The sequence below is a fragment of the Xenopus laevis genome, chromosome 2L (genome assembly GCF_017654675.1).
Source record: "Xenopus laevis strain J_2021 chromosome 2L, Xenopus_laevis_v10.1, whole genome shotgun sequence".
NCBI classification, from domain to species: Eukaryota; Metazoa; Chordata; class Amphibia; order Anura; family Pipidae; genus Xenopus; species Xenopus laevis.
Genome location: NC_054373.1, coordinates 18,887,471 through 18,915,197, shown reverse-complemented (window position 1 = coordinate 18,915,197; position 27,727 = coordinate 18,887,471). Strand labels below are relative to the sequence as shown.

Sequence of the window (27,727 nt, the reverse complement as noted above, 5' to 3'; positions counted from 1 at the left end):
CAGTGAGGTTGTGGAATGCACTGCCTGGTGATGTTGTGATGGCTGATTCTGTTAATGCCTTTAAGAGTGGCTTGGATGATTTCTTGGGTAGACATAACATCAAAGGCTACTGTGATACTAAACTCTATAGTTAGTATAGATATGGGTATATAGAATTTATGTAAGAGTAGGGAGGGGTGTGTGTATGGATGCTGGGTTTACATTTGGAGGGGTTGAACTTGATGGACTTTGTCTTTTTTCAACCCGCTTTAACTATGTAACTATATAACTATATAGTATAGTTCCTATGATGCACATTGAAATCTTGACAAGTGATCAGAAATGCAGGTAGAAAATTAGGTAACTTTTGCTGCTTCATTTATATTCTGTATGAACACAACAGTCAGATTCCAAACAAAGCCTAGAGTCCTAACTTATGAAAGGCTTAATAATAAATCGCTTTTGGTACTGTGGTTGAAACCCAATGTATTTAATAACATTTTGGTAAGGTTTATACATTCATTTCTAAATTTATTTTTGTTTTAAATATAAAGTACATATGAGCAAATAAGGGACCAGTTTTATTTTAGCTTACTACAGCTGTTACCAAAATAAATATGTGTATTTTATGTTTATATGTTTTTGAACAATTCAGTGAGATTGGGACAAAGAGATTTAGCCAAATGAAAACAGCTTTAAAACCAAATGCACTATGACTTAAAGGTGCCTATTTACTAACAATTGAATTTCTATTTTTTCACAAATCTCTAAAAATGTGTTTTTTCTACATTTCTGTAAAACTCTAAAAACTCAAGTGTAAAAACCACTTGAAAATTCACTGGGTATAAGTTGCTGAGGTCAATGGGAACTGTACTGATCCTATTTTTAATCAATGGTCCCAAAAAGGTTTTTGAGGTATTGATATATTTTAAAGGATCGTTTAGCAATTTATTTTTCTTTTGTGCTTTTTAAATTTGGATCTTTCAATACATTTTGTGACATTTGTGGTTAGAGAAAGTGAGTTTAGTCATGGTTTAAAAAAACTGTAAAACCACTAAAATGATACTATTGATAAATAGGTCTCTTATGCCTATATTTGGTACTGTATTTTACTGTGACAGACTATAGAAAGGCACACCCTCAATACAAATTAATCTAAAATTGCTTTAGGTCAGAGACACGCTCAGATTCAGGGAGATTAGTCGCCCAGCTACAAATCTCCTCTTCTTTGGGACGACTAATCTCCCCGAATGCCTCCCGCCGGCTAGAATGTGAATCGCCAGCAGGATGGCAATCGGTGCACTTAGTTTTCTGAAGCCACCTGAAGTTGCCTCACGACGAAATTCCTGGTAATTTCGGAAAACCAAGTGCTCCAAGTGCCATCCCACCGTCGATTTAGATTCTAGCCTACAGGGAGGCAGTTCCGGGAGATTAGTCACCCAAAGAAGAGGTGATTTGCTGCCGGGCGACAAATCTCCCTGAATCTGTCTCTGCCTTTAGGATGCTACTCTGAGCACTTCTACTATTTAAATGTAGTTTTATGGTTTTTGAGATATCAAAAATGTTAAACAACACTATTTTTTATTTGTTGTTTGTTTTCTTTATGTATTAACAGGTGTACTTTATGATTTAACTTGCAATATAAATTATAAAGGTTTTCATAATTAGATTATGAAGTATACAAACTTTTATCAAGGCACTGTTTGTTGAGGAAATAATGTGCAACTGCCACTGAAGTGTGATTTTTTTTCTGAATGGCTATTAATTAGTACGATATGGTCATTAAATCTGTTTAACTTATAAAGAGAACATATTCTGACTTCATTTGGTAAATGTCACTCTGTTTACTTTTTGCTTGCTTTATTATATTTAGTTAATTATAAACACTGTGATACTGTAATGTGATTATAATTTTCTTTACATAAGACGCACATCTGAGAAATGATAAGTCAATAAAATAGAAAAATATTGTTGACTATAATTAAATTGCAAATTTTGCAAATGATTCGAAAAATCTAGGATTATATTTTACTCATTTTAATGAAATATTCTATTAGGAAATTTAAAATTACATGCTATTAGAACAACAATGCTTTAATTTTTTACTTATTTTATTGTGCAACAGCAATAATTGTCCTTGGAAACTTAGATGCAAATACAACATATGAAGTCAAAGTTGCTGCTTTAAATGGAAAAGGAAAGGGGGACTATAGTAAAACAGAAATATTCCAGACACTCCCTGTTCGTAAGTAGTTTTTCTTCTTCTCACTCTTATAACTGCTTATAATTGCTGTATAATGAATGTATTTTTAGCGATTTTCAAAAAATCATTGTGCAATGATCTACACTCAAAAATGTTAATTTTAGTATGCCACTGCAACACTGTTAAATTGTATGAGCAATATTCAGTACCAAGTAGCAGAGGTATTCAGTTAAGGGATGACATAATCTCTTGCCTTGATTTTTATTCTAAAGGTACAATACCTGCCTATGCTTTATGCTGTCTGTCAACTAAAGTCTGGTAAGTTTGGTTTATGCACAGAGCAAAGACAACTGGACAAGAAAATCTGTATCTAATCCTAATTAAAACAGAATAATTGTAATATCATGAAGACCAGACTATTAAAAATTCTACCTGGTTAATACTTATGGTATAAATCACACATCACCTTAATGCAATTACCCTATGCAACATATGCCACACATTGTCTCAGTGCTGACCATAGGTGCATCAGCATGCTGAGTTCAATTCCAACCAGTGCACTCTTTGCAAGGAAGTACAATAAATGGCTTTACTTTACTTTAATGAATATGATTAGCTTGAATGATGGACTATTTCTGTAAACTGCTGTGTGGTTTGTCAGCATTTTATAAAGGATAATACACATCAAACCTGTAAGACATATTGGCAAATAATTAGGGGGTTATTTATTAAAAAAAAAAATCAGTTTGAGCTTTTTGAGTCAAAAACTAAAAATGTTCATGAAAAAAATGCATATTTCAAGATTTTTTATACCTCGCTGCTGCAAAAAGCCCAAATCTGAAAATCCACCATCTTAAACCTGTCAAGGTCATGTATAAGTTATTTGGAGATGTCCCTATACCAATTTGAAGATATTGTGGTGTGTGCTGGGTTTAGCCAAATTAATAGCCATTATAAATAATGATTTGAAAAAATTTGTGATTCAGGAGAAAAATGAGATTTTATTGATTTTACTATGCAACAGAATTTTCGAGTTATTTTAATGATAAATAAGGCGACATTTTGGCTTGGAGATTGGTCGAGCTTTGTTTAATAAAAAAATTAGATAAAAATTTTAGTAAATAGCCCCGTTAGTATCCTATGCCATAAGTGATTTACTTGCTTTACATCGATACATGTTTATGCCCATTGTAATGAAACATGACAAAACACTAACAATTATATCAAAGAAACTCATCCTAGAATCACTAACATTTTTTAGGGAACTGAGTTATCCATACTATATATTTGGCATTATCTCACCAGCAATAGATCAAAAATAGCTTACTTTTATTGTTCCATGGATATTTCCTAGAATTCCCTTGATAGAGAAAATGTTAGTCAGAGACCCATGTTTATATTTTACTAGTTTAGTATTGATCAAAACTATTTTTTAAAGAATAGACTTGATTGATCAAAGATTATAACATTTCAAAAGCTGGTGAAGAACATAATATAATGTATGGGTAATGTATAGGTAAACTCAGAAGAACAATGTTTAAGTAGGATGTAGAACCAAAATAAAAAGTTGTGAATGGTTATAAACTTTAATTACAATAATTAAAATGTTACCTAATAGTTAATTATAGCATGCTGATGTATCAATATGGTAGTAGTTACACAAGAAAAAGTAAAGTGTTGAGGCACAAATTTATGTGCAAGGTATGCCATTGTCAGCAGTGTGAGCCTATAATTAGCTGCTCACAGGACACTATTAGTTAGGGCAAGCTTGGGGAGCATGCTTTTATATGTGTGCAGAAATAGACATCCTCAAAAGGGCTAATCACTCTGGACAACTGATCAATTAATGTAGCATGATACATATAAGCTATATAAGCTACTGACCATATCTTGAGACAATAATACATTGTAAATGGCAGATGGTTGTTTTTGAAGAATTTATCCAGTTCCAGAGAAAAGCATATAAAGTTGAGTGATTATGTTGGTTAAGGGATGTAGATGTAGTACTAAATAGAAAATAGATTGGGCTTATTACTGTACTACTGTAGTATAATGATGGGCGAATTTATTCGCCAGGCGCAAATTTGCGGCCTAAAAAAAATGGACGCTGGAATCTGTTTTTTGGACGCGGGCGCATTTTGGCAAAAAAACGGACGACGGCGTCAAAAAAATGGACGCCGGCATCATAGACTGATGCTGGCATCAAAAACGAGACGCCAGTGCAGTTTCGCAAATTTTTCACCATTTCCCAAATTTCGCAAGAAATTCGCAAATTTGTCAGCGCAAATTCGCCCATCACTACTGTAGTAATATTGCTTGAGTTTCTTGATAATATTAGCTGCTAACTATTTACTGATAGGCTGAACTATCTGTTAGGTCTGTTAGGGAAAACTTGTTCTTTTTGGAGGGAAATCTCATAAAGCCCAATTCACTTCTGGCATATGAGTCTCACACCATGTATTTATTTCAATGAAGGTATCTCTATTTATTTCAATGAAGGTATATTGTTCTGACAAAAAAGATGTGTGTCTTGTAGGTGAGCCAAGTCCACCATCAATTCATGGACAACCTGGTGGTGGGAAAAATTTTAAGTTGAGCATTACAAAACAGGATGATGGAGGAGCACCAATTTTAAACTATGTTGTAAAGTATCGAAGTGTAAGTATTTCTGATTACAAATTCAAAATAAAGTTTTTGGGTAAATCTACTCTTTATTGCATAAGACTTAAAATATGAGACTTGAATACTTTATTTGAGGTTAACCCACGTGACTTTTGTGCCTGCGTTTAACATAGGTTATTATAGGACTTAATGTAGGTCTTAATGTGTCTGTTTAAAAAAGGGCTTTGCATTTACCATTTTGCCACTAGTACTGTACATCGCACACTCAATCAATCTTCCTTGACTGGAGTGTCAAGTGTGTCAAATACAGTATTTAGCACTTTTCAATTATGCAAATTAAACAGTGGCATCTACACTAAGGGGCAAATTTACCTAGGGTCGAATATTGAGGGTTAATTAACCCTCGATATTCGACCGTCGAAGTTAAATCCTTAGACTTCGACTAAGCATTTCTTTTTTCTGTTTCTATAAAAAAAACATGATTATTGCTTATTTTTGGAAATAATATTTTGCGAGTTTTATGCCATGTATACAGTACATATGTATACTTGTTTCCAGATAGAGAAATGTTAGGTTTGTTTATATTAAATGTGCCTATTGTTTTAGTAGGTATTCTGGCCAGTAACAAAATGTAATAAAATGCTTTAATATATAGTACTTTTGTCTATTTGAGACAGCCACCTTTTTTTTTGGGGGGGGGCACCTGGTCTTGTCAAATTATAGATCTATGTTCAGGTATACTTTACTATTCTGTAACAAAGAACAGCATGCAAAGAACACACTGATGCCCTAATATCAAAAGGTCTTACCAGTTCCTTGGCTACAAATGGGTGGACCACCCTGAAAGATACCTCTCGGAGGTTTTGAAACATTGACAATAGTGTTTTTATATTTATAACTCCAAAGTTCATCAGTGTAACCTAATTTGTGGTACAGTTAATTGATTAAAAGTGATACCCCCATATGCAATCATGGCACTTTATTCATTCTGTTTATTTAGTATATATCTTCAAAGAAAAAATGTTGCCCAGATGATCAAAATGGGTGTGAATTTAAATCTGTTTCCCAAAATAACAATTAACATGTCTCTACAAAGTACATTTATAATAGTTTGCCTTCTACATTCTAATTTGTAGAAAGGACAACATTTCCAATTGCTACCATAATTTGTACAATCTCACCTCACTATTTCTAAAATGTAATTATTTAAAAATCATAATTTTATTCCAGTGAGTTCTTAATTTATTACAGAAAGACAAAGAAGACCAGTGGCTTGAAAAAAAGTTTCTTGGCAATAAAGATTATATAGTATTAGACCATCTACAGTGGAATGTGGGATATGAAGTACACATTATTGCTACTAATAGACTTGGTCACTCTGAGCCAACAATGTTTGAATTTGTAATGCCACCAAAACCTAATATAATTGCAGGTGAGTTTCTTGTTAATATTTTAATCTTGTTTAAAAAGATTTGGGTAATAGTCTTGAATTGCATTGAATTATATTAGTGCACAAATAAAGAAAAAAAAAGAAAAAAATAAACATGTAACATGAATTTGGATAGGGTAATATGGTATTTACATTATTATATTATGAACATGCTGCAGATGACTTATGGTTGAATTTACTTTTCGTAATATAAATTACCACACTTACTAAGAATAATACCCTGTACAGTATATTATAGGGGTCATTTTGGTTGCCACAAAAATGTGGGGCAGAGGGCCCAGAGGAAAGGTTTCAGCACTGCACAAAACCTCTCTTGCATCCCTAACTCTGCATCTGACCACCCACTAACTTCCACAGCTGTAGGTAGAAATGCTTGGGGGGGGTTCCAGTATGCATTGGTTATTTACTATTACAACCACAGTGCAATTTTGGTATATTCTTTTACCCAGAACACAGTGTTTTTACACAATACCAACATAATTGTGGCCACAAGATGTCATGCAGTGCAATTGTGGGTGATGTAAATGTTGTCACTTCTGGAGTAACCGTATACCTAACATAATAGCCAGAGCACTACTTCCTACTTTTCAGCTTTTTAACTCTGAGTTAGTAAGCGACTTGAAGGGGGGCCACATGGGACATATCTGTTCAGTGAGTTTGCAATTGATCCTCAGCATTCAGCTCAGATTCAAAAGCAACAGTTGTGGCTCATGTGTCCCCCCTCAAGTCACTGATTGGTTACTGCTTGGTCACCAGGGTAACCAGTCAGTGGAAACCAAGAGAGCTGTTCTGTTATGTTAGACATCCAGTTACTCCAGCCTTTATACATTACATTTTTGCCTGACTGACAATATGAGAAACATTTTTTTATTTTGCACAGCCTATGCATTTACCCAGTTTTTATTTTTATACTTAGCAATTCCTTTAAACATCCTTTTTTACACAGTCATGTCTAAAAAAGTATTTTTTAATATGTGCTATTTAACATTAATACATAATAATAAAATACATTTTCAATACAGCGTTTCAAGAGTCCCATTAAAACTATACTTTATACTTAACAGCATCAAACATTATAGATACAACAAACAGATACTACTGAATTCAAATTACTCTTATTTCATTAAATATTTGGGAGAAGAAAATACAACTTGTACTAGACCATATAAGTGGCCTTCTGGATAATTCTGGATATACAGTATCTGCCTCACTAGTATCTCTGTAGTGACCATGGTAAAGTGGTTATTTGATTCCTCATATGAGTATATTTTTACAGTTTCATATTTTTTTTCTCAACAATCTGAAAATTTTAATAAGTCAATAGGTTTGAGGGATTTCCTAGATATCAAGTATATGGGGCAGATTTATCAAGGGTTGAATAGTATATAGTGATGGGCGAATTTGCGCCGTTTCGCTTCGCCGAAAAATTCGCGAATTTCGCGCGAAATTCGCGAAACGGCGCCGGCGTCTCGTTTTTTATGCCAGCGCCCGTTTTTGATTTTTTTTGGCGAATTTTCGCGGGCGTTTCGCGAATTTATTCGCTGGAGGCGAATCACGCAAATTCGCCGCAAATTCGCGCCTGGCGAATAAATTCGCCCATCACTAATAGTATAATTCAAATGTCAAAATTCACACATTCAAATTTAATTCGCCTATTTGAATGTAAATTTGAATGTGAGATTTTTCACACCTTGACTATGGAAACCTGTCCTTATTCGAATATTTGCCACCCAAAAACCTGCTGAGTTCATGTAAAAGTCAATGGCAGAGGTCCGTTGAGGAGAAAAACTCAATTTGACTTAGAATTAAATACAATTTAAATTTTGGGTCAAAACCATTTGAGTGAATAATAGCCAATCAAATTTTTCCTTAACCTCCCAGTCGAGTATATTTGAATTGAAAAAAATTCACCTGAATTCGAAATTGAACATTTGATGAATGGGCCTCTTAGTTTTCAAACAATTATACATCATTGAAGATTGCACTCTTAGCAGTAATTCAACAGGGCTATACTTGTTACTTATTTTCAGTTTATTGATGCAAATTTTCAAAATTGTCTAAATAACAATGATCAAATTTTACTTTCAGGTCTATGGCTATAAATAAAGCAGACACTTCTATTTAAATATAGATACATTTCACATTATAAAAACTAGTAAAAAACACCCACAAACAGAGATGCATTTGAAAATTCAAAAGGTATTTGTCATAACATATCCAAAATATGTGGGAGCATCCAAGGGGCAATAGATTAGTACTGGATTACAAGAAAAAAAAAAGAAATACGAAACCCCAGTATAATGAGCTACACTAAGACAAAATATCAAATGTCTTTATTGATTGAAAAATATTGTTTTAAAAACACTCACACATTAAAATGGATCTGTGCCCATTCACATTTGGATTGCCCCTGAGGAAGCCTGTTAGGGTGAAATGCACATTGGGCATTGACATCTGGAACTTATGGACTCAAGCACACCTCAATTTTTACCTTACTGGTGGTGAGAATTATCTGGGGGGTTGTTGTTCAGCCTGATCTGTTATCATATGTTTTGTTTGGTGAGGGTCTTTTGGGTTATGTAACATTGTATCAGACTTTCTTCCACCATTTTTTTTTTTGACCAGTTGAAAATTGGATATGGGTCTGTGAAGTTCAATGTGTCCTCTACTGTACGTTTTTTAAATAAGCCAGCATATATATATGTACAGTTTTGGGCATATCCAACAAGTACCTGGTACTAATTAATATTTGTAAATATGTGTTTATGTTACGACAGATTTGTGATGTCATTTCTGAATTGCCATTTTTTTGTAACTTATAATTTTATTAGAGAGAGAGCAGAAAAAAAGATACAGTCCTACATGTAGAATGCACTGATCATCAACATTGTTAAGGATAAGCATATGTCATGTAATATCGAAGGATAGTCAATAATATCACAAAACAGATTAACTGTGTGTACAGCTGAGGAGGCTCTAATTTTTATCCAGATTAAAACAATATTTTTTTATTCAATAAATGCATTTGATATTTTTGTATTTTGTCTTGGTGTAGCTCCTTATACTAGGGTTTCTTCTTCCTTTTTTTTTCTTGTAATCCAGTAGCCTTTAACATTATACAAGCAAAAATCGACTGTAGAAGATGTTATTGAGAAATTAGTGAATTTTTTTGATAATTTGATATGTAATAAGAGTGTTTGGTAACATATTGCAAATATACTTTTTCTTAAAGATACACTTTTCAATGGACTTGGAGTTGGTGCAGTTATTGGTTTGGCAGTGGCTGCACTTCTGCTTGTTCTAGTTGTGATAGATGTCAGTTGCTTCTTTCTAAGGCAATGTGGCCTATTAATGTGTATAACTCGAAGAATTTGTGGGAAAAAAAGTGGCTCCAGTGGAAAAAGCAAAGAACTGGAAGAGGGAAAGGCTGCCTACTTGTGAGTAAAATATATTTTAGTCGAATCAGATATATTATAAAATACTGGTAAATTAATTTATAATTAAATATTTTTGTATCTGCGTTATTGGCCATATTGTAATTGTGAATCTCTCGCTCTTTCTTCCTATTTTCTTTGTATATGTTTTTTTTAATCTATCATGTATCTATATATTTAAATCAGCAATTTCTAATATGAAAAAATGCTACTTCATTTGTTTTCTGATGCATTGACACAATACATACTGTAATAATTTTAGTGTCAACATTTATAGAACTCATGTATAGAACATGTGTTTTCTTCTGAGCTAATTTTGTGACATTGTGCAGATTTTTAAAAATATTATTTTTCTATAGAAACTGGGAAAAATGTATATAATATATGTAATATACACAAGTAACACATAATAATCTACATAATGAATGAATCTTGTAATACAAATGACGGACAAGATCCAGATCTCTTTCCTTTGCTAATACTGTTTGTATGGCTGTTGAGAAGAGTAGTAAAACATTTTGTAAGCTGAAACCTTTATTGCAATGCCCCAGACATCATTTGTTTGGTCTGTATTTAAGTACCACTTTTTTGGTTTGTATGCTAAAGGGCTATGAGACAAGCTTATGTTTCATAAATAAAATACAATTCACCTAAAAATGTTTTTCCTAGTGATTTTTTTTCATATTTGTATTTGCACACAACAACATTGTTGTCAATAAATGTTTTATTGATACCTAAAATTTATATAATTAATGGCCTATCAGAAAAATACACAGGTTAGGTTGCTTAAACTTATAATTACCACAGTTATTATTTTGGATAAATTTGGAAGCAAGCAAATACAAGGTTCTGGTAATCGGATGTCATAGATACTAATAGGTAGAATCAAGAAATGGGGAAAATTTGTAGTTATGCTTGCTTGAATTTGTGAAATAGATGATTATATTAAAGCTAGTTCACCATTTAATTGTGTAGCCAGGGCATGGGGATGGACATCAGGTCCCCCATTCTGGTGCATAAACAAAATTCTGAGATGATGGAAGGCTTGTCTTAATAACATTGCCCACAAAATAGCTCCTGCCTGCTTGCTATAATTATGAATTCCCAGACTTAAAGGGATACTGTCATGGGAAAAAAAAAAAATTCAAAACGAATCAGTGAATAGTGCTGCTCCAGCAGAATTCTGCACTGAAATTCATTTCTCAAAAGAGCAAACAGATTTTTTTATATTCAATTTTGAAATCTGAATGGGGCTAGACATCTTGTCAATTTCCCAGCTGCCCCAAGTCATGTGACTTGTGCTCTGTTAAACTTCAATCACTCTTTACTGCTGTACTGCAAGTTGAAGTGACATCACCCCCTCCCTGTCCCCCCCAGCAGCCAAACAAAAAACAATGGGAAGGTAACCAGATAGCAGCTCCCTAACACAAGATAACAGCTGCCTGGTAGATCTAAGAACAACACTTAATAGTAAAAACCCATGTCCCACTGAGACACATTCAGTTACATTGAGAAGGAAAAACAGCAGCCTGCCAGAATGCATTTCTCTCCTAAAGTGCAGGCACAAGTCACATGACCAGGGGCAGCTGGGAAATTGACAAAATGTCTAGCCCCATGTCAGATTTCAAAATTGAATATAAAAAAATCTGTTTGCTCTTTTGAGAAATGAATTTCAGTGCAGAATTCTGCTGGAGTAGCACTATTAACTGATGCGTATGAAAAAAAACATGTTTTCCCATGACAGTATCCCTTTAAGGAAACAAGATTCAAATAATTTATATAGTGTAATCAAAGTTCATTTTGCTTGACTAATGTGATAAAATTGGATTTTGAAAAAAAAATGGTGTGACAGGTCCCCTTTAAGTAAAAAAACATGAATATAAAACGTATTTATTTAAAAAGTAAATTAGAATTTTCCTAGGTAAAATGTGAGCATTTGAGGTTTTTACATTCTTCTGAATGTTTGAAATAGGAATTGTCTGAGCACCTGCAAAAGTGCATACTATGAAATATAAATATATAGTATAGTTTCTCAAGAGATTAAAAATTAATTGCAAGGATTTTTTTTATTACAGTTTAGCATTTGCAGAAACTTGGAAAGAGAAAGATGTGGGGCACATTTACTAAGCTCGAGTGAAGAATTCAAAGTAAAAAAAACTTCGAATTTCAAAGTATTGGCTACTACGACCTTCGACTTCGATTCGAACGATTTGAACTAAAAATCATTTGACTATTCGACCATTCGATAGTCGAAGTACTGTGTCTTTAAAAAAAACTTTGACTACATACTTCGGCAGTTTAAACCTACCGAGGTACAATGTTAGCCTATGGGGACCTTCCCTAACACTTTTCTAAGGTTTTTTTGATCAAAGAAAAATCCTTTGATCGATCGATCGTAGTATTTGTGGTAAATCCTTCGAATTTGATATTCGAATTCGAAGGATTTTACATTCGAGGGTCGAATTTGAGGGTTTATTAACCCTCGATATTCGACCCGTAGTAAATGTGCACCGTAGTCTCTGACAACTACAAAGATTCATAAACTTGAGCCATAGATACTTGTACAACTGCAAAAGCCAACTGAATTTAAAGGGAACATTTGCAATTGGCTTAGTTACCTCATATACACCTCTGGGAAGTGTTGTGGCTACTTTTTTTAACACACTAAACTGTAGATTTGCAGAATCTGTGTAATGTTGAACCATCTATGCTTGAATGACTTAAAACATTGTGCTAGAACAAAGTCCTAAAACATTATAAAGGCTTGATATTTTAGCACTTTTCTGTTAAATACATTTTTTAATATGTGTTTGTAGTAATGAAATACATATTGCTTTATTCCCTTAATTATTTCACATGCACACGCACATATATATCAATAATAAAAATGACTTCATTAAACACATGTATTTATGTATGTGGACATCATCAGGATTACTTAGGTTTGTTTATATGTTTATAGACAACACTGTTTTTATATGGTAGGTTTCAGTTGTATAGAAAATGTGTACTATAAGATGCAGTGTTACTCATAAAGTGTAATAGAGTACTAAATGTCTGCATTTACCCTGTAAATATTGTAAATATAGCCCAATAAATTCATGTTTTGCTGGATTTTGCAATTCACTATGATTTATCCTTATTTTTCGTATAAAAAATTGCATGTACTCAACTGTTTTCATTTTGTTTTAGTTTTTAATAAAGACATGGGGAAATATTTCATTATATTGTATAGTGAATGAATTTGTATTAAATACAAGCATATTTATAAATATTTTTACTTTAGGTACACTGTATATCAGGGGAAAATTTTAGTTGAACCACAAAACTATACAATTTTGAGTACGACTTTAATCGTAATCTGAATGCAATGCCACAAGTAAATGTTTCATATGTGTCATAATTCAAAGAATATTATCAGTAACACATTTCATTATACACTTAAAATACAACTGATTTAAAGTGTCCAGGGCTCCTGAGTACTTTGTACTATATACTGTATATGGTAATGTACATATGTACAACACTGCACCAGCAATAAGTGTACTTACATACTGTACAGTACATCACAAGCCAAACATTGGTAATTCATGCCAGAACACCATATATATTTGTAAAGAATGCATTCTGATATATTCAAAATAGGCAAATGTGCCTTTGCATTCCACATTTTTGAAGTTTTTAGGAAATTTTTGAAAAACACTTCAAAGCTTCAAAGCTTTGCATTTTAGCTGCATCTTATTTAGTTGCATCTTATATTCACACACCCTTTACAAATAAATAATCCAAGATATAAATGCCAATACATTTCTGATGCCCAATATGGATAGGATTATAAAAGTATGAGCATGTAAATGCCCTAAATCTAAAAATAAAATATTGAACTTATTATTTGTAAGGGTAGAAGCAATCAAGACTGCTGTTAAAGCACCAACAAAGCAATAAAACCAATACATGCAATTAAAAGTATGTATTGCAAATAAAAACTGTGGTCAACATTCTAATCTCCCTGTACAATTAATATTTGTTTAGAATATGTTTAAAGATTTAAGAATGCAATGTGGAGCTGCATTTAAACAACGTAATATCACTAAAATAAAATAAATGCTAATTATGCAATGTGATTAGTTGGATACTAGTTATACTATATAATAAAACAGCTGCTACTGTAAAAAGAATCAAATAGTGTGCATGCTGTATATAAAAAGCCCCCAAAGCTTAATATGTGTGTTAGTGTAAAAGTCAGCATGCTAGTGTAAATATTTAAGGGTATTTTTGTGTTATATGAGTGAAGTTAGTCCCACTGAGGGGCCCATTTACTAAGGGTCAAAGTGAATTCTCAAATTCAAAAACTTCGCATTTCGAAGTAATTTTTGGGTACTTCGGCCATCGTATAGGCCAAAATTCGATTTGAATTGAAAAAACTTTGAATATTCAACCATTCAAAAATCAAAGTACTGTCAAAACTTTGAATTCGACACTTTGCCACCCTAAACCTGCCGAATTGCTATGTTAGCCTATGGGTACCTCCTAGAACCTATAGCCAGTATTTGGTTTTAGAAGTCAACGGGTTTTTTTTGAAAATCATTTGATCGATTAAATTGTTCGATTCGTTCGATTCTAACGATTTCTGCGACCGATTTGAATTTGATCGAAAACAGCTAAATTCAATCAAAAAAAAACCTTTGACTATCGAATTTTTTCAATTCGATGGTCGAATTTCAAAGTTTTACCACTTCAAAATTCGACCCTTAGTAAATGTGCCCCTGAGTGTGTAGGAGGTTCACAGATAGCATGATGATGCCATGTTACTTTAAATAACAGCAAGTAGGTAAACAAATCCCCCCAGACGTAATAGTTTTTAAAAGATTAGCATTAATTGAATCGACTAGGGAGAAACTCAGCAGCAGATTTGGCGAAATGTGAAATTAGAGCTCACAAAATAAATATTCCACCACTTTATATTCATTCCTATTGGATTTCAAGAGGCATAATTATCAATGGGTAAAAAATAGATTTCACCATTTGATAAATACACCTTATAGGAATGAAAAGAAACTAGTGGAATTTATCTCAACACCTATGTGTATACTACTGTGGTAGGGAATTTAGATTATAAATTAAACTAGAAAAAGGAACCAATTTCTTTCGATTCTTTGTAAAGCACTGAATAAAATTTGAATATATCAATAACCATTTTCAGGTGATACGGTAATTATTTTCCTTTATCAAAGAAGATAATCAGTAGAAGGTATGTTTCATTCAATATAATATTTAAAAGGAAAAAAAAAAAATATATATATATATATATATATATATATATATATATATATTCACATTTATAGTATTTACAGATATGAGATCTGAGTGAATATTTTAAAACACAAACATTTACATATGTAAAACTAAATTCAGCCGATTTAGCAATGTTATTGTTTTCTGCAAATTTCCATTTAATATTTTAACACCCTCATTTCATCTCCAAATATCAATTAGGATACATTAGTTAACTAATTTTTATTTCAGTCAATCTGTTTGGCAAAAATATATATAGTTTTAACTTTATTGTCTTTGTAACTTTATAAATAAGGACAATCAAATTCTAGACAGTTGTTTCTTACAATTTTTTGGTTATCAGTTCTTTATTGACTTGCAAAATATCTCAAAAGTGCAGACTACATAGTTTATCTACAAATGTGCTTATTATTTTTAGATAACTTTTAATTTTTTTTTATAGTGTCACCTTAAGATGAATTTGAAACTAAAGCTTTACAAATGGCAGTTGAAGGATATCTCTGCTGGGGATATACCATTCAAGCTTCAAAAAGAATTCATTACAGATGAATCACATCACACTACTATACATAGCACCAATTTCAAGGATCATCAAATTACATTTGAACTGTATATATGGAACCCTATCCTGCAACCTTAATATCCTCTACAGAAATGATACTAAACTAATGTGTTATGTATATTCTTTATTTGATTACATATTTAACTCTAATTAAATGTTCTTGATCTGTAAGAATGAGGAATATGCAAACAGTTATGTTAATAGTGCATTAATACAAATAAAGAAAAAATTAGAGAGAGATCATTAACTTGAAAAAATATACATACAGTATAAATATGTAGACATATAAAAAAAAGGTGTAATCAATACGCAGAGGTATGTGTTAACATGCTGTAAGCTTTTAATGGACTGGGATCTACATTTCAGAACTTTAGTTGTTAGAGAAATTAAGTTTTGATACAACATTTCCAATTAAAAGTTAATTTTCATTTTGTTTTTACCTTCACAACTTATTTGGTATTTGCTTATAGTACCTCTAATTCTGTTTGTGAATAGGCTTTGCTAAGAAAAAGCATTTCTGTTCTGGGTTCTTTTGAGTACTATAATATGTATTTTTGTGTATTTTCATCAGGCAAGAAGCTTGATGTGTATATTATAACATGTTTCAATTGATTGCATTAATAATGTCCACATTAGGTTTATTATTGTTGATCTTGTAGAACAGGGTTCTTAAGAATATGATACAAATATGAAAAGGGCATTCAGTTAATATAAATGCACACATCAAATAACCTTCTTATAAAAATAATCACTCAAACCTTTATTATGCACTCAAGAAAGTGTTATTTTTGGTGCACTGAATGTTCTGAACTGTACTTAACTTTTTTTACCATTGAACAAAATTTGTTGTGTTTGTGAGAAAGAGAAGCTGTATATAAGAGTTTTAATTTAATTTGTACTAAAGAGCCATCTTGTTTATCACATATAAACTATCCCTTGATAGTTTCTACTTTGCAGCTGCAGAACCAGGAACATAAACATATTGTTTATGACCTGATGTGCCATCTACCAATTGCAAAATTACAGAAACTGGTATTTTCTCTGGACTAAAGAAGAGATCAGCTATGATTTTGTTGTATTAGTCTTCTCAATGCATTATTCAATATTTTAACAATTTTTTAAAAATAAAATTGCAGTTGTATGTTGTGTCTTGTTCTCTTATTCAACTTTTCAAACAATACCGAGCTCAGTTTTTAATTTTTAAATGCTTTTTTCCTCTAACTATATTTGTACTGTAATGCAGATCCTTGTTTTGAAATGTTTCCTTTAATCTATATGATGTTCAGTATTGATATTTTATTTAAGACAAAGATATCATTAGGTATTTATCATGTGAAATGTTCCTGCTTTTTAACTTAAAAGTCCTGATAGGTAAGTTTTGTGGTAAAACATAAGGAACTTTTAACTACTATAGCAGGACATGCTAATAATTTGAAAAATATTTTACAAAAAGTGGAGGAGTTTTACTGTGGTGAATTCTAAATTCACACAAATCTGCCCTTTGTATATATCAACAAAGCAACTCGATAACCTGAGCTGGAAACAGAATATAGATAGAGAGATTTGACCTGTTAAGTGTACAAGGTCTGTGATATCCTCTATAGTATGCCTATTTCTACTGCATTTTTTACGTGTCTCACAGTTTATACTAGTAAATGGTAGACCAAATAACAAACAGAACACAGTGGAAAATATTAGTCCAAAATCTGTCTTTGCAGAAGATGCCACACCAGTTGATTTGTTAGATCCATGTATAAAATAATTTCCCATTAATATCACTGAACTGGGATCCTATAGTCTACTAGCCTTCCTTGTTATATTAAGCAGAACTCTTACAAATTTCTGAACTATGGGAATAACCAGGGCCACCATCAGTGTGGTACAGGGTGTACTAGAGTCAGGGGCCACATGGTAAAGGGGGCCACTAAGATGGAAAAATTTAATTTGTGGGTTGCAACAAGGGTGGAGCTTGATGTGGGGTTTGAGTGATTTGTGGTAGGTATTTGTGGATAACTGGGTAGATATGGGAATATCTGGGTCATGAAAATGTATGTGAAGGTCCTTTTTCCTTTCAAATTAATTTATTTGACTTGTTGGCAGGCCCACAACCACCCATTGGGCCTCTTTTGCCAATGACCCCAGGTAGTAGGGGGGCCCATAATTAATGATGACAGATACCAGTGTTTTTCTTTATAAAAATATTTTTTGGACTCCTAGCTTTGCTGGGCCTCTGATATCAAGTTCACTGATGGTGGTCCCTTGATTTCCCTCTTAGGCACTGCATACACACAAAGATAACTTTACACAAAAACACAACATGCCTTAGCTAAAGTATGATATTGTTCTTTAAAAGTTCTGCTTCAAGTTAAACTGGGTCATTCTCCTTTTATATAATGTTGCTTTGACATAACCTATACCATCTTCTTCTGTTGCCTATTTCAACATCCTTTTTTAAGAGATGTATATGGATTAATCTGGTCACAAATATATGCAGTTAATGAAAAGTTTTTGCAACATACTGAGGGTTATTTACGAAACTCCAGTCGAGCTTTGTGGGACAAAATTTGATATTTTTTTTTTCGGGGTTTTTTTTATCTCAAATTTTTCAAGATTTATTAAAGCCTGATGCAGCAAAAAGCCAGAATCTGAAAATCCACCATCTCAGACCTGCTGAGGTTGTGTATTAATCTATAACAGAGGTATGGGAGTTTGGTTGTGGTTTTTTTAGTTAAATAATGAGATACATTAAGATTTTAGTAAAATATTCTCTTATTCTTACAATTAGGGGTTTATTTATCAAAGTCTGAATTTATCTCAATATTTTCTGCTACAAACTTCCTGATAAATTCTCTGTGGGAAAAAGTCAGATTTTCACGATTTTTCTCTGAAAACTTAAGGGTATTGCACGAAACCCAGTGCACATCAAAAAAATCATTGGGACTTCTCCCAATGACTTATATGCAACCTCAGCAGGTCTGAGATGCCGGATTTTCAGATTCTGACTTTTTCATCCTTGAGGTTTTTTTTTGATTGATTGATTTTTTTAAAAATCCGATTTTATAAAAAAAAAACATGAATATTTCATGATTTTTCCCCAGTCAAGATCAGTCCTTACTATAAGTGCAAATTTATCAAAGTGTTAAATTTTAACTCACCACAGTTAAATTTCATTCAATCGTTGAATGTTAGCATTCACCAGCTTTCCCACTTTGCTAAATATGCCCTATACTTAAAACTTTATTATAACTTTATTAAACATCCTTCTCTTGAGAAAGATTATGCAGATTACTTTTGAGATATTGTTTTATTTCTTAATATTTAAAAGTCTTACTGATTACAGCTAATTTAAAGTATATATATATATATATATATATATATATATATATATATATATATATATATATATATATATATATATATATATATATATACAATAGTCCAAAGAAAGCACTCACGGCCAAGACCATCAGCTGTATATTAAAATATATTTATTCGTGCATGATGCACTATGCACAAATAAATATATTTTGATATACAGCTGATGCGCTTGGCCGTGAGTGCATTCTTTGGACTATTGTAGATAAATTTGGTCAGCACCCGGCGAATATCTAAGAGATTGGTGAGTGCCCTTTTATCTAAGATATATATATATATATATATATATATATGGAATCATTTTTTTTAAACATTAAAAAAACATTTTGTGGACTATAAGACAGATTTATTCTAATAGCTGTCTATTAAAGCAGAACTAAATTTAAAATGCAAATACAGCTCAAAATATTGGCCAGTATGATCTGCTTACCAGAAGCTTTTCTCCAATTGAGTTTCCTTGTGAAATTATTCTGAAATTGAATTCAAAATTATTGCCAGGTAGATTTAAAGTATATCACATCTGTATCTTAATAAAAATCACCATCTAAGGGCATGCACATGCGCACAACCATTCCCCTGTGCCCTGGCCATGCACAATTAAATTGAATGCTTTCCCTGTGCAGCGAAGACATTTAAGTCACATGACACCCAAACATCATCACTATCTATGCTTGGTCTGTTCTAAAAGTCAATTTAAACTTTGCGCTTGTGATATTGTTGGTTAAACACACACATAAATGCAATACAGATTACAGACCTCAGTCCTCCCCTGTCCACAACACTATCTTGTAAGCGGAGCAATAGAGCTTCTGTTACCATAGAGATGTAATGCTGTTCTAAATTCCCACTCCGCTTACTAGATAGTGTTGGGAACAGGGGAGGAAGGGGGAGGAAAGGCTGCATGTTTTGTCTGACTGAGGTCTGTAATCAGTATTGCATTTATTTATTTTATTTTTCAAGCACAGGGTAGTCAGTGGGGATCTAAGTTTAATGGGAAGTGACGTAGAGACTTAAGAACATGGTGCCCACTAAGTTATTGGAATGTGAGCAGAGCTTTCAAAAGGCACAGAGAGAAAATCGAACCCAGCGTTTCAGGACCAGGTGTAATTGGCAACATTGTATTATAGTTTTGTAATTTTGTCTTTCCTTCTCGTTTAAATGTTATTGTTTAACTTTTAATGAAATTTTAGTATGATGTAAATAGTGATAGTCTAAGGCTATTTGCACTTAGTCTTTATTGTTTGTAAATTTTGGATTAACATGTTTTCAGTGACTTCTAGTTTGAAAATTCAGCACCTATTGGCGTCTAACCTACTGTTTATATCAGTATAAAATTTAGAGCCAATAAAAAAAAATACTTAAATAGCAAGAAAATATTTCCACAGATTTTAAGATATGCAATTTTATGAAACCCAGATATAGTTTGGTACAATAAAAATCATATACTAAAGAAAAGTGCAAAATATTGCAGACTGTACAGAAGTACTATGGGCTGTCAAAATTATTTATTGTATAAAGAGGCATTATAGTACACTATATCATATACAGCAGTGAAAATAAATAATGAACATGTTGTTTTTCTCAGTAAATATATTTCTGCTTTTTTTATTTCTGGGACTATTGACATGAAATTTAAACCAGATGTTGGTAACAACCCAAGTAATCCACACATACAGTACAAAGAAGTCAAAACAAATAAATTGATAAATTAAGTTATATTTAATAAAGTAGAATAACACATGTAATTAGTATTGAACACATGAAGAAAAGGAGGTGCAAAAAGGCATTGAAAGCCAAGAAACCTGCTAAAATCTGTTGGTATTTAGAAAGCAATCCTACTCCTATCAGTGCAAATTAATAGCTGGTTGAGTCCTAATGGATGGCCTATCTCATTACCAAGGTATAACACAAGAAGCATCTCATGATGGGTAAGAATAAAGAGCTCTTTCAAGACCTTCTCAACCATATTGTTGCAAAACATACTAATGGCATTTGTTACAGATGTACATTGTTGGGGCCATTCTGCTTTATTACACATACCATATTTTATGGAGTTATTTGTTTTGATTTCTTTCTATGTGTGGATTACTGGGATTTTACTGACTAAATGTCATGTCAATAGCCCCATTAGAAATATATTTACTGAGAAAACTGTTGACTTGTTCAATACTTATTTTTCCTGCTGTATATTATTGAACAAGTAAATTCCACCTTTTTGTATCCAGATAATCACATCTTGCAAATGACTGTTATCTAAGTCCAACTATTTGAACATAACCGCTCCTTATCAAACACCAACATTGTCTAAAAACATAGAGTTAAATGGTAATTCTTATCACTGGGAAAGCAACTTCTAAAAGTGCCATATGATGTGACAACATTTCTTTTTATTATAGCCATTCATTAAATCTACATTAATGAGTGCTGTCATAATTTAGCAATTCATTATTATTATTAAATTACTGATTACTAAAGAAGAAAGTTTGTGTCTGATGGTTTGTTATACTTTGTGCTAATTTGTTTACATATACAAATGCATTCAATTGGCATTTGGTGTGTTTTGGAATGGGGCTATAATTTTCATACCTTCACTTCTCATTATTAAAAGAGTTAGACGTGTTTCTGTTGGGTTTATAGTAATAAGTCAAATCAACTGGACTTGCTGTATTTTTTTTCTCTTTTAAGGAGAAGAAAAGTATTTTTTTGCTTGGCGGTGCCAAAATGTAGGCGCCCAAAGTGATTGTATTTACTTACCTGACACCCTGGGCCAGTGTTCCTATTAGCAGAAAACTCCACCAGCCCAGTGTTCCTCCAGCGAACACTGCAGAGTGATCCTTTTCCAGCTTTTTCTTTCTTTTCATGGCTGCGCATGTACCATAGATTAAAAATGAAAAAGCTGACTTTTTTATTCTACTGGGCATGCATCTGTCCTGGAAAATCTGAAGAAAGAAAAAGCGAAGAAGACAATCGCACTGTGGTGCTCACTGGCAGAACCCCGGGTCGATGCAGTTTTGTGCTGATCGGAGCACCAGCCTGGTTTCAGGTACAGTAAGTTAATATAACCAGCCATGAGTTATAGAAGCTATAAGGCAAGCTAAAATTGATATGGAAAAGGATATTACAGCAAGCAGTAAAAATAATTCAAAATTATTATTTTTTTTTTTTTTAAACTGAAAGTTTTATTAAGCAATTTCTTATATGCAACAACATATATATAAGTGTATAGATCATGGGAATAGGATGAATGGGAGTGGGAGGGAAAGAAAAAAAAAAGTAAAGGGGAAGGGGGTCAAGTAAAAAGTCTGTAAATTCACAGTACCAAAAAAAAAAAAAAAAAATGAAGCAAGCATTTTGCCTGCAAGTCCTGAATTCAAAAAGCAGAGTCCATAAATTAAAGTGTCCATCATAAATCTATGGTGAGGATAACTTGAAAATTTCCATCCTTCTTTTCATGGAGGCGTGCCTATGGGTTGAGGATTCCCCCCTAGTCGGAGTTAAACATGTAGAGCCAGTAATAGTTGTGGATCTTGTTCATGGGCCAGCCAGGGTAGCCAAATTGCGTCGAAAGCTTCCATGTCTTCTTTAAGTAGATGTGTAAGTTTTTCGCTTGCTGCGATGTACATTATTTTAGTTCTCAAGGTTGCCAAAGAGAGTGTAGGCTTTTTCCAGTGGCTAGCAATGATGAGTCTGGCTGCCATTAAGATGTGTTGGCTCAGTTTATGAGCGGTATTTTTAAATTTGTCTGTTTTTTTCCCTAATAGTAAGGTAGACGGGTCTTTGGGGAATGTGGTATGCAGTACCCTAGAAAGGAGGTGAACAACTGAGTCCCAAAATTTTGAAACCGTTGGGCAGGACCACCAAATGTGTTTCATAGTTCCAATTTCAGAGCATCCCCTGAAGCAGCTCTGATCACAGGAAGGGTAGATTTTATGGAGACGTGCTGGTACTAAGTAGGTTCTATGTAGCAATTTGATGGAGGTCTCTCGAATCGAGACACAGGTACTGCCTTTGTTAGCTGTTAGACTGCATATTGCCCATTGTTTAGTTGTAAGTGATGTTCCTAGGTCTGCTTCCCATTTTAGCATATAGGGGAGCTTTAGGTTGTGTTTGTCGGGATGAATCAGTGATTTGTAAAGAAGGGAAATCAGTCCAGGTGCTAACGGTGAGTGCATGCAGAAAGTCTCAAAGCCAGATGCAGTGATCGTTTTGTGTTCGCTATCTTTCAATCTTAGGTTGGCAAAGTGTAGAATTTGGTTTGCTCTATATATTTCTTCAGTAGGTAATTGGTATTTATCTCGAAGTTGTGAAAGTGTCATCAGTCGTCCAAAGCTAGTTAAAGCTTTTAGTGTAGTTATTCCCTTGGCAATCCACCATGTAAAGGGACGGTGATAGAGACCCGGCTGGAAATTGGGGTTATTCAGTATTGAGCATAGTGGAGATGGAGAGGAGATTAAATTGTATTTCGTTCGCAACCTCGTCCAGAGTTTAATTGACTCCAGTGTCAAGGGTGAGGCATTGATCAGGTCTTTGTTACTTATATTCGGGAGCCATATGGCTTGATTTAATAGTTTGGGGTAGATCAGATCATTCTCAATTTGTACCCACAGTGGCGTGGCGTCTGTTGCATGGACTGGGGCGAGCTGTGCTATCCTTGCCGCCCAATAATATTTTGTGAGATTTGGGACTGCCAATCCCCCATTTGCTTTGGACATATACATTATCTGTTTTGAGATTCTGGGGTGTTTGTTGTTCCAGATGAAGTTGTTAATTTTGATTTGCAGCTTCTGTAGATCTTTCAAGATAATGGGAATGGGTAGAGATCTAAATAGATAGAGTATTTTTGGTAGAAGCACCATCTTAGTGCAATGGATTCTTCCTATCCATGAAATTTTGTGTTTGTCCCATGTTAAGAGATCCTGTTGTAGGGATTTTATCAGAGGGGGAAAGTTGGCTCGATACAGTGATGACAAGGTTGCTGTTAGTTTAATTCCCAGATATTTGAGGTATTCTTTTTGCATTGTGAAGCCAAAATTCAGTTCTATTAGTTTTACTGTATGTGCAGGCATGTTGCAGGGTAGCATATCAGACTTTTCTGTGTTAATGTTCAGGCCTGACATTTTTGCAAATTCTTGTAATGTTTTAAGAAGGTTTGGTAGGGATAGCAGGGGGTTGGTAAGGTTAACCAGGAGTTCGTCTGCGAAAAGTGATAGTTTGTATTCCTTTCCTTTCACTACAGAGCCCTTGATGTCGGGATTCTGTCTGATGGCCCTCGCCAGTGGCTCCATGGCTAAGGCGAACAAAGCTGGGGAGAGCGGGCATCCTTGCCTCGTGCCCCGTTGAATTTTTATGGTATCGGGTAAAGAGGTGGTGGGTAGATTGAGTTGGGCCGTCGGTTGGAGATAATAGATTTTTATCATATTGCTTATGTTAGTTCCCAGTTCCATCTTGTCAATGACAGAAAATAGGTATGGCCAATTCAGTGTGTCAAATGCCTTCTCTATATCTAAGGCAAGCAGACACGTGGGTGTGTTGGACATGTTAGCTTGGTCAATGATGTTGAGGATTTTCCTTATATTGTCTGGTGCTTGACGAGATGGTATAAATCCAATCTGATCTTTATGGATGGACGTGGTTAGAACTCTGTTTAGCCTCAAGGCCATTATTGATGCCAAGATTTTTATATCTACATTGAGTAGGGATATTGGCCGAAAGTTCTTTGTAGAGAGAGGGTCCCGGTTTGGTTTGGGAATCACAGAAATCTTCGCTTCGTTCATTTCTGGTGGCAAAGGTAAGCCTTGGGTGATGTGTTTAAAAACTTGGAGAAGATGAGGAAGAAGCTGGTTCTGGAATTTTTTATAGTAAAGGCTAGTGTAGCCATCCGGCCCTGGTGCTTTGCCTCTTTTGAGGTGCTTAATGGAATCCTCTATCTCTTGGCAGGTGATGTCCTCATCCAGCATTTGTCTCATCTCTGAAGAAATTGGGTTAGGTGCATATTTGGTTAAATAAGAGTCCAGGGATTCTTTTTTCCCGGGTTTTGTGGCTGTGTAAAGTTTCTGGTAGAAATTGGTGAACGTCTTGGCAATTGTATCCGGGTTGGTGGAGACTCTTCCGTCTGATGTTCTAATCTTATATACTGTTTTCAAAATTATTTTTTAAATATGTTAATAGCAAAAAAAATTAAGCAGGAAGGGGTGGGACCTTTAGTATCAGAGGGGGGTCAGCTGGTTAATGAAAATCAAAATAAAAGTGCAGATTCTGAATTCATATTTTTCATCTGTCTACACAAATGAGGAACCAGTTATTGAAGGTTTCTTCTTAATAGTACCAATTCTAGTAATACAACTAATGATATATGGTTCACACATGAGGAAATTCAAAAGAGACTAGAATATGTTTAGATAAATAAAGGTCCGGGGCCAGATGGTATTCATCCCACGGTACTTAGCAAGCTTAGCTCTGTGATTGCCAAACCTCTTTACTTAATTTTTCAGGATTCATTGAGGTCTGGCATAGTGCAGAGAGACTGGCGAATTGCTAATGTGGTGCCTCGATTCAAAAAAGGATCCCGTTCTCAGCCTCAAAACTATAGGCCAGTTAGTCTGACGTCAGTGGTAGGAAAGCTTTTTGAAGGGTTAATAAAGGATAAGATACTGGACTTTATAGCAAATCATAATACTATGAGTGTGTGCCAGCATGGTTTTATGCGTAATAGATCTTGCCAGACTAACTTAATTTCTTTTTATGAGAAGGTAAGCAGGGACCTCGATTCTGGAATGGCAGTGGATGTGATTTACTTAGACTTTGCTAAAGCATTTGATACAGTGCCACACAAAAGGTTACTGGTTAAATTAAGGAATGTTGGCCTGGAACATAGTATTTGTACCTGAATAGAGAACTGGCTAAAAGATAGACTACAAAGAGTGGTGGTAAATGTAACATTTTCTAATTTGACCAGTGTTGTTAGTGGCGTACCACAAAGCTCTGTACTAGGTCCCCTGCTTTTCAACTTGTTTATTAATGACCTGGAGGTGGGCATTGAAAGTACGGTTTCTATTTTTGCAGATGATACTAAATTGTACAGAACTATATGTTCCATGCAGGATGCTGACACTTTGCAGAGTGATTTGTCTAAGTTAGAAAACTGGGCAGCAAACTGGAAAATGAGGTTCAATGTTGATAAATGTAAGGTTATGCACCTTGGCAAAAATAATATAAATGCAAGTTATACACTAAATGGCAGTGTGTTGGGAGTTTCCTTGAATGAGAAGGATCTAGGGTTTTTTTTGTAGACAAGTTGTCTAATTCTGGGCAGTGTCATTCTGTGGCTACTAAAGCAAATAAAGTTCTGTCTTACATAAAAAAGAGCATTAGCTCAAGGGATGAAAACATAATTATGCCTCTTTATAGGTCCCTGGTAAGGCCTCATCTGGAGTATGCAGTGCAGTTTTGGACTTCAGTCCTTAAGAGGGATATAAATGAGCTGGAGAGAGTGCAGAGACGTGCAACTAAACTGGTTAAATTTTGAGGGTAGACTGTCAAGGTTGGGGTTGTTTTCTCTGGAAAAAAGGTGATTGCGAGGGGACATGATTACACTTTACAAGTACATTAGAAGACATTATAGACAATTAGCAGGGGACTTTTTTACCTATAAAGAGGATCACCGTACCAGAGGCCACCCCTTCAGACTAGAAGAAAAGAACTTTCATTTGAAGCAACTTAGGGGGTTCTTCACAGTCAGGACAGTGAGGTTGTGGAATGCACTGCCGGGTGATGTTGTGATGGCTGATTCCGTTAATGCCTTTAAGAATGGCTTGGATGATTTTTTGGACAGACAGAATATCAAAGGCTATTGTGAGACTAAACTAAACTATTACTATAGTTAGTATAGGTATGGGTAATTTATGTGAAAGCAGGGAGAGGTGTGTGTATGGAGGCTCTGAAACATCTTATCTTTTGTACTCCACTCCAATAAAAGTTTGGAAGTACTTTATGTACACCACATCTAACCATACAAGTGCATCTTCTTCTTTCTCCAATTTCAGCAGTAAACAGTGACTAGAGTTTATCTGAGCACAAGTCACATTTGTTAACTTTAGAAACTGACAACATATCTAGTGTCAGGTCAGACTTCAAAATAAAATATAAAAAAAACCTGTTTGCTCTTTTGAAAAATGGATTTCAATGCAAGATTGTACTGGAGGAGCGATATAAACAGGGTCCCTTTGGCAATGAGCAAAAAGCTGCTCCTGGTAACTTAAAGAGTCAAAATTCAGACTCTGATTTCAGAATTCCAGCTCTCTGCACCAGCGATGCTCCCAACCTCTACCCACTCTGATGCAAAAAATGTAAGCATGGGGCAAGCTATCAAAATGACCACCTAAAGTGGCAGAGGGCCTAAGATAGCCTTGGCTATTAACTGACACATTTTGTAAATACCATGTTTTCCCATGGCAGAATCCATTTAAGATATGCAATAAGTTTACTATTTTATAGAATCTAAATTAACTATATCTATTCTTGAAAAATTTTACATATTCTTTCTTCCAGAAAAAAAAATATTAGTTATCCAAAATGCTCAGGGCTGGGGGTTTTGTCTCCTAGAAAATTATGTAAACGTTAAGTAAACTCTGGTTTTGCCTTTCAATAAGGATTCATTATAGCTTAGTTAGGATCAAGTACAAGGCACTGTTTTATTATTACAGAGAAAAAGAAAAACATTTTTAAACATTTGGATTATTAGGACAAAATGGAGTGTATGGGAGACAGCCTTTCCGTTATTCCAGGCCTTCTGGATATTGGGTTTCCGG

At 34.0% G+C, this 27,727-nt stretch overlaps 1 protein-coding gene across 4 annotated transcripts in view; it reads left to right on the top strand.

The window, feature by feature from the left end:
• The window catches only part of ncam2.L (neural cell adhesion molecule 2 L homeolog), a 148,415-nt gene that overhangs the window by 106,467 nt on the left and 14,221 nt on the right, over positions 1 to 27,727 (top strand). For 3 of the 4 annotated variants that reach the window (XR_005965288.1, XM_041581586.1, XM_018245437.2), the window contains exons 13-16: positions 2,105 to 2,224; positions 4,719 to 4,840; positions 6,056 to 6,236; positions 9,487 to 9,691. Coding sequence is in view for 3 of the 4 variants with exons in the window: in XM_041581586.1 (XP_041437520.1) it covers positions 2,105 to 2,224; positions 4,719 to 4,840; positions 6,056 to 6,236; positions 9,487 to 9,691 (628 nt within the window). In the remaining variant the exon portion in view is untranslated. Of the gene's footprint in view, positions 1 to 2,104; positions 2,225 to 4,718; positions 4,841 to 6,055; positions 6,237 to 9,486; positions 9,692 to 15,425; positions 16,692 to 27,727 lie in introns of those variants that run through there. The other variant, XM_041581587.1, reaches the window with a different exon arrangement.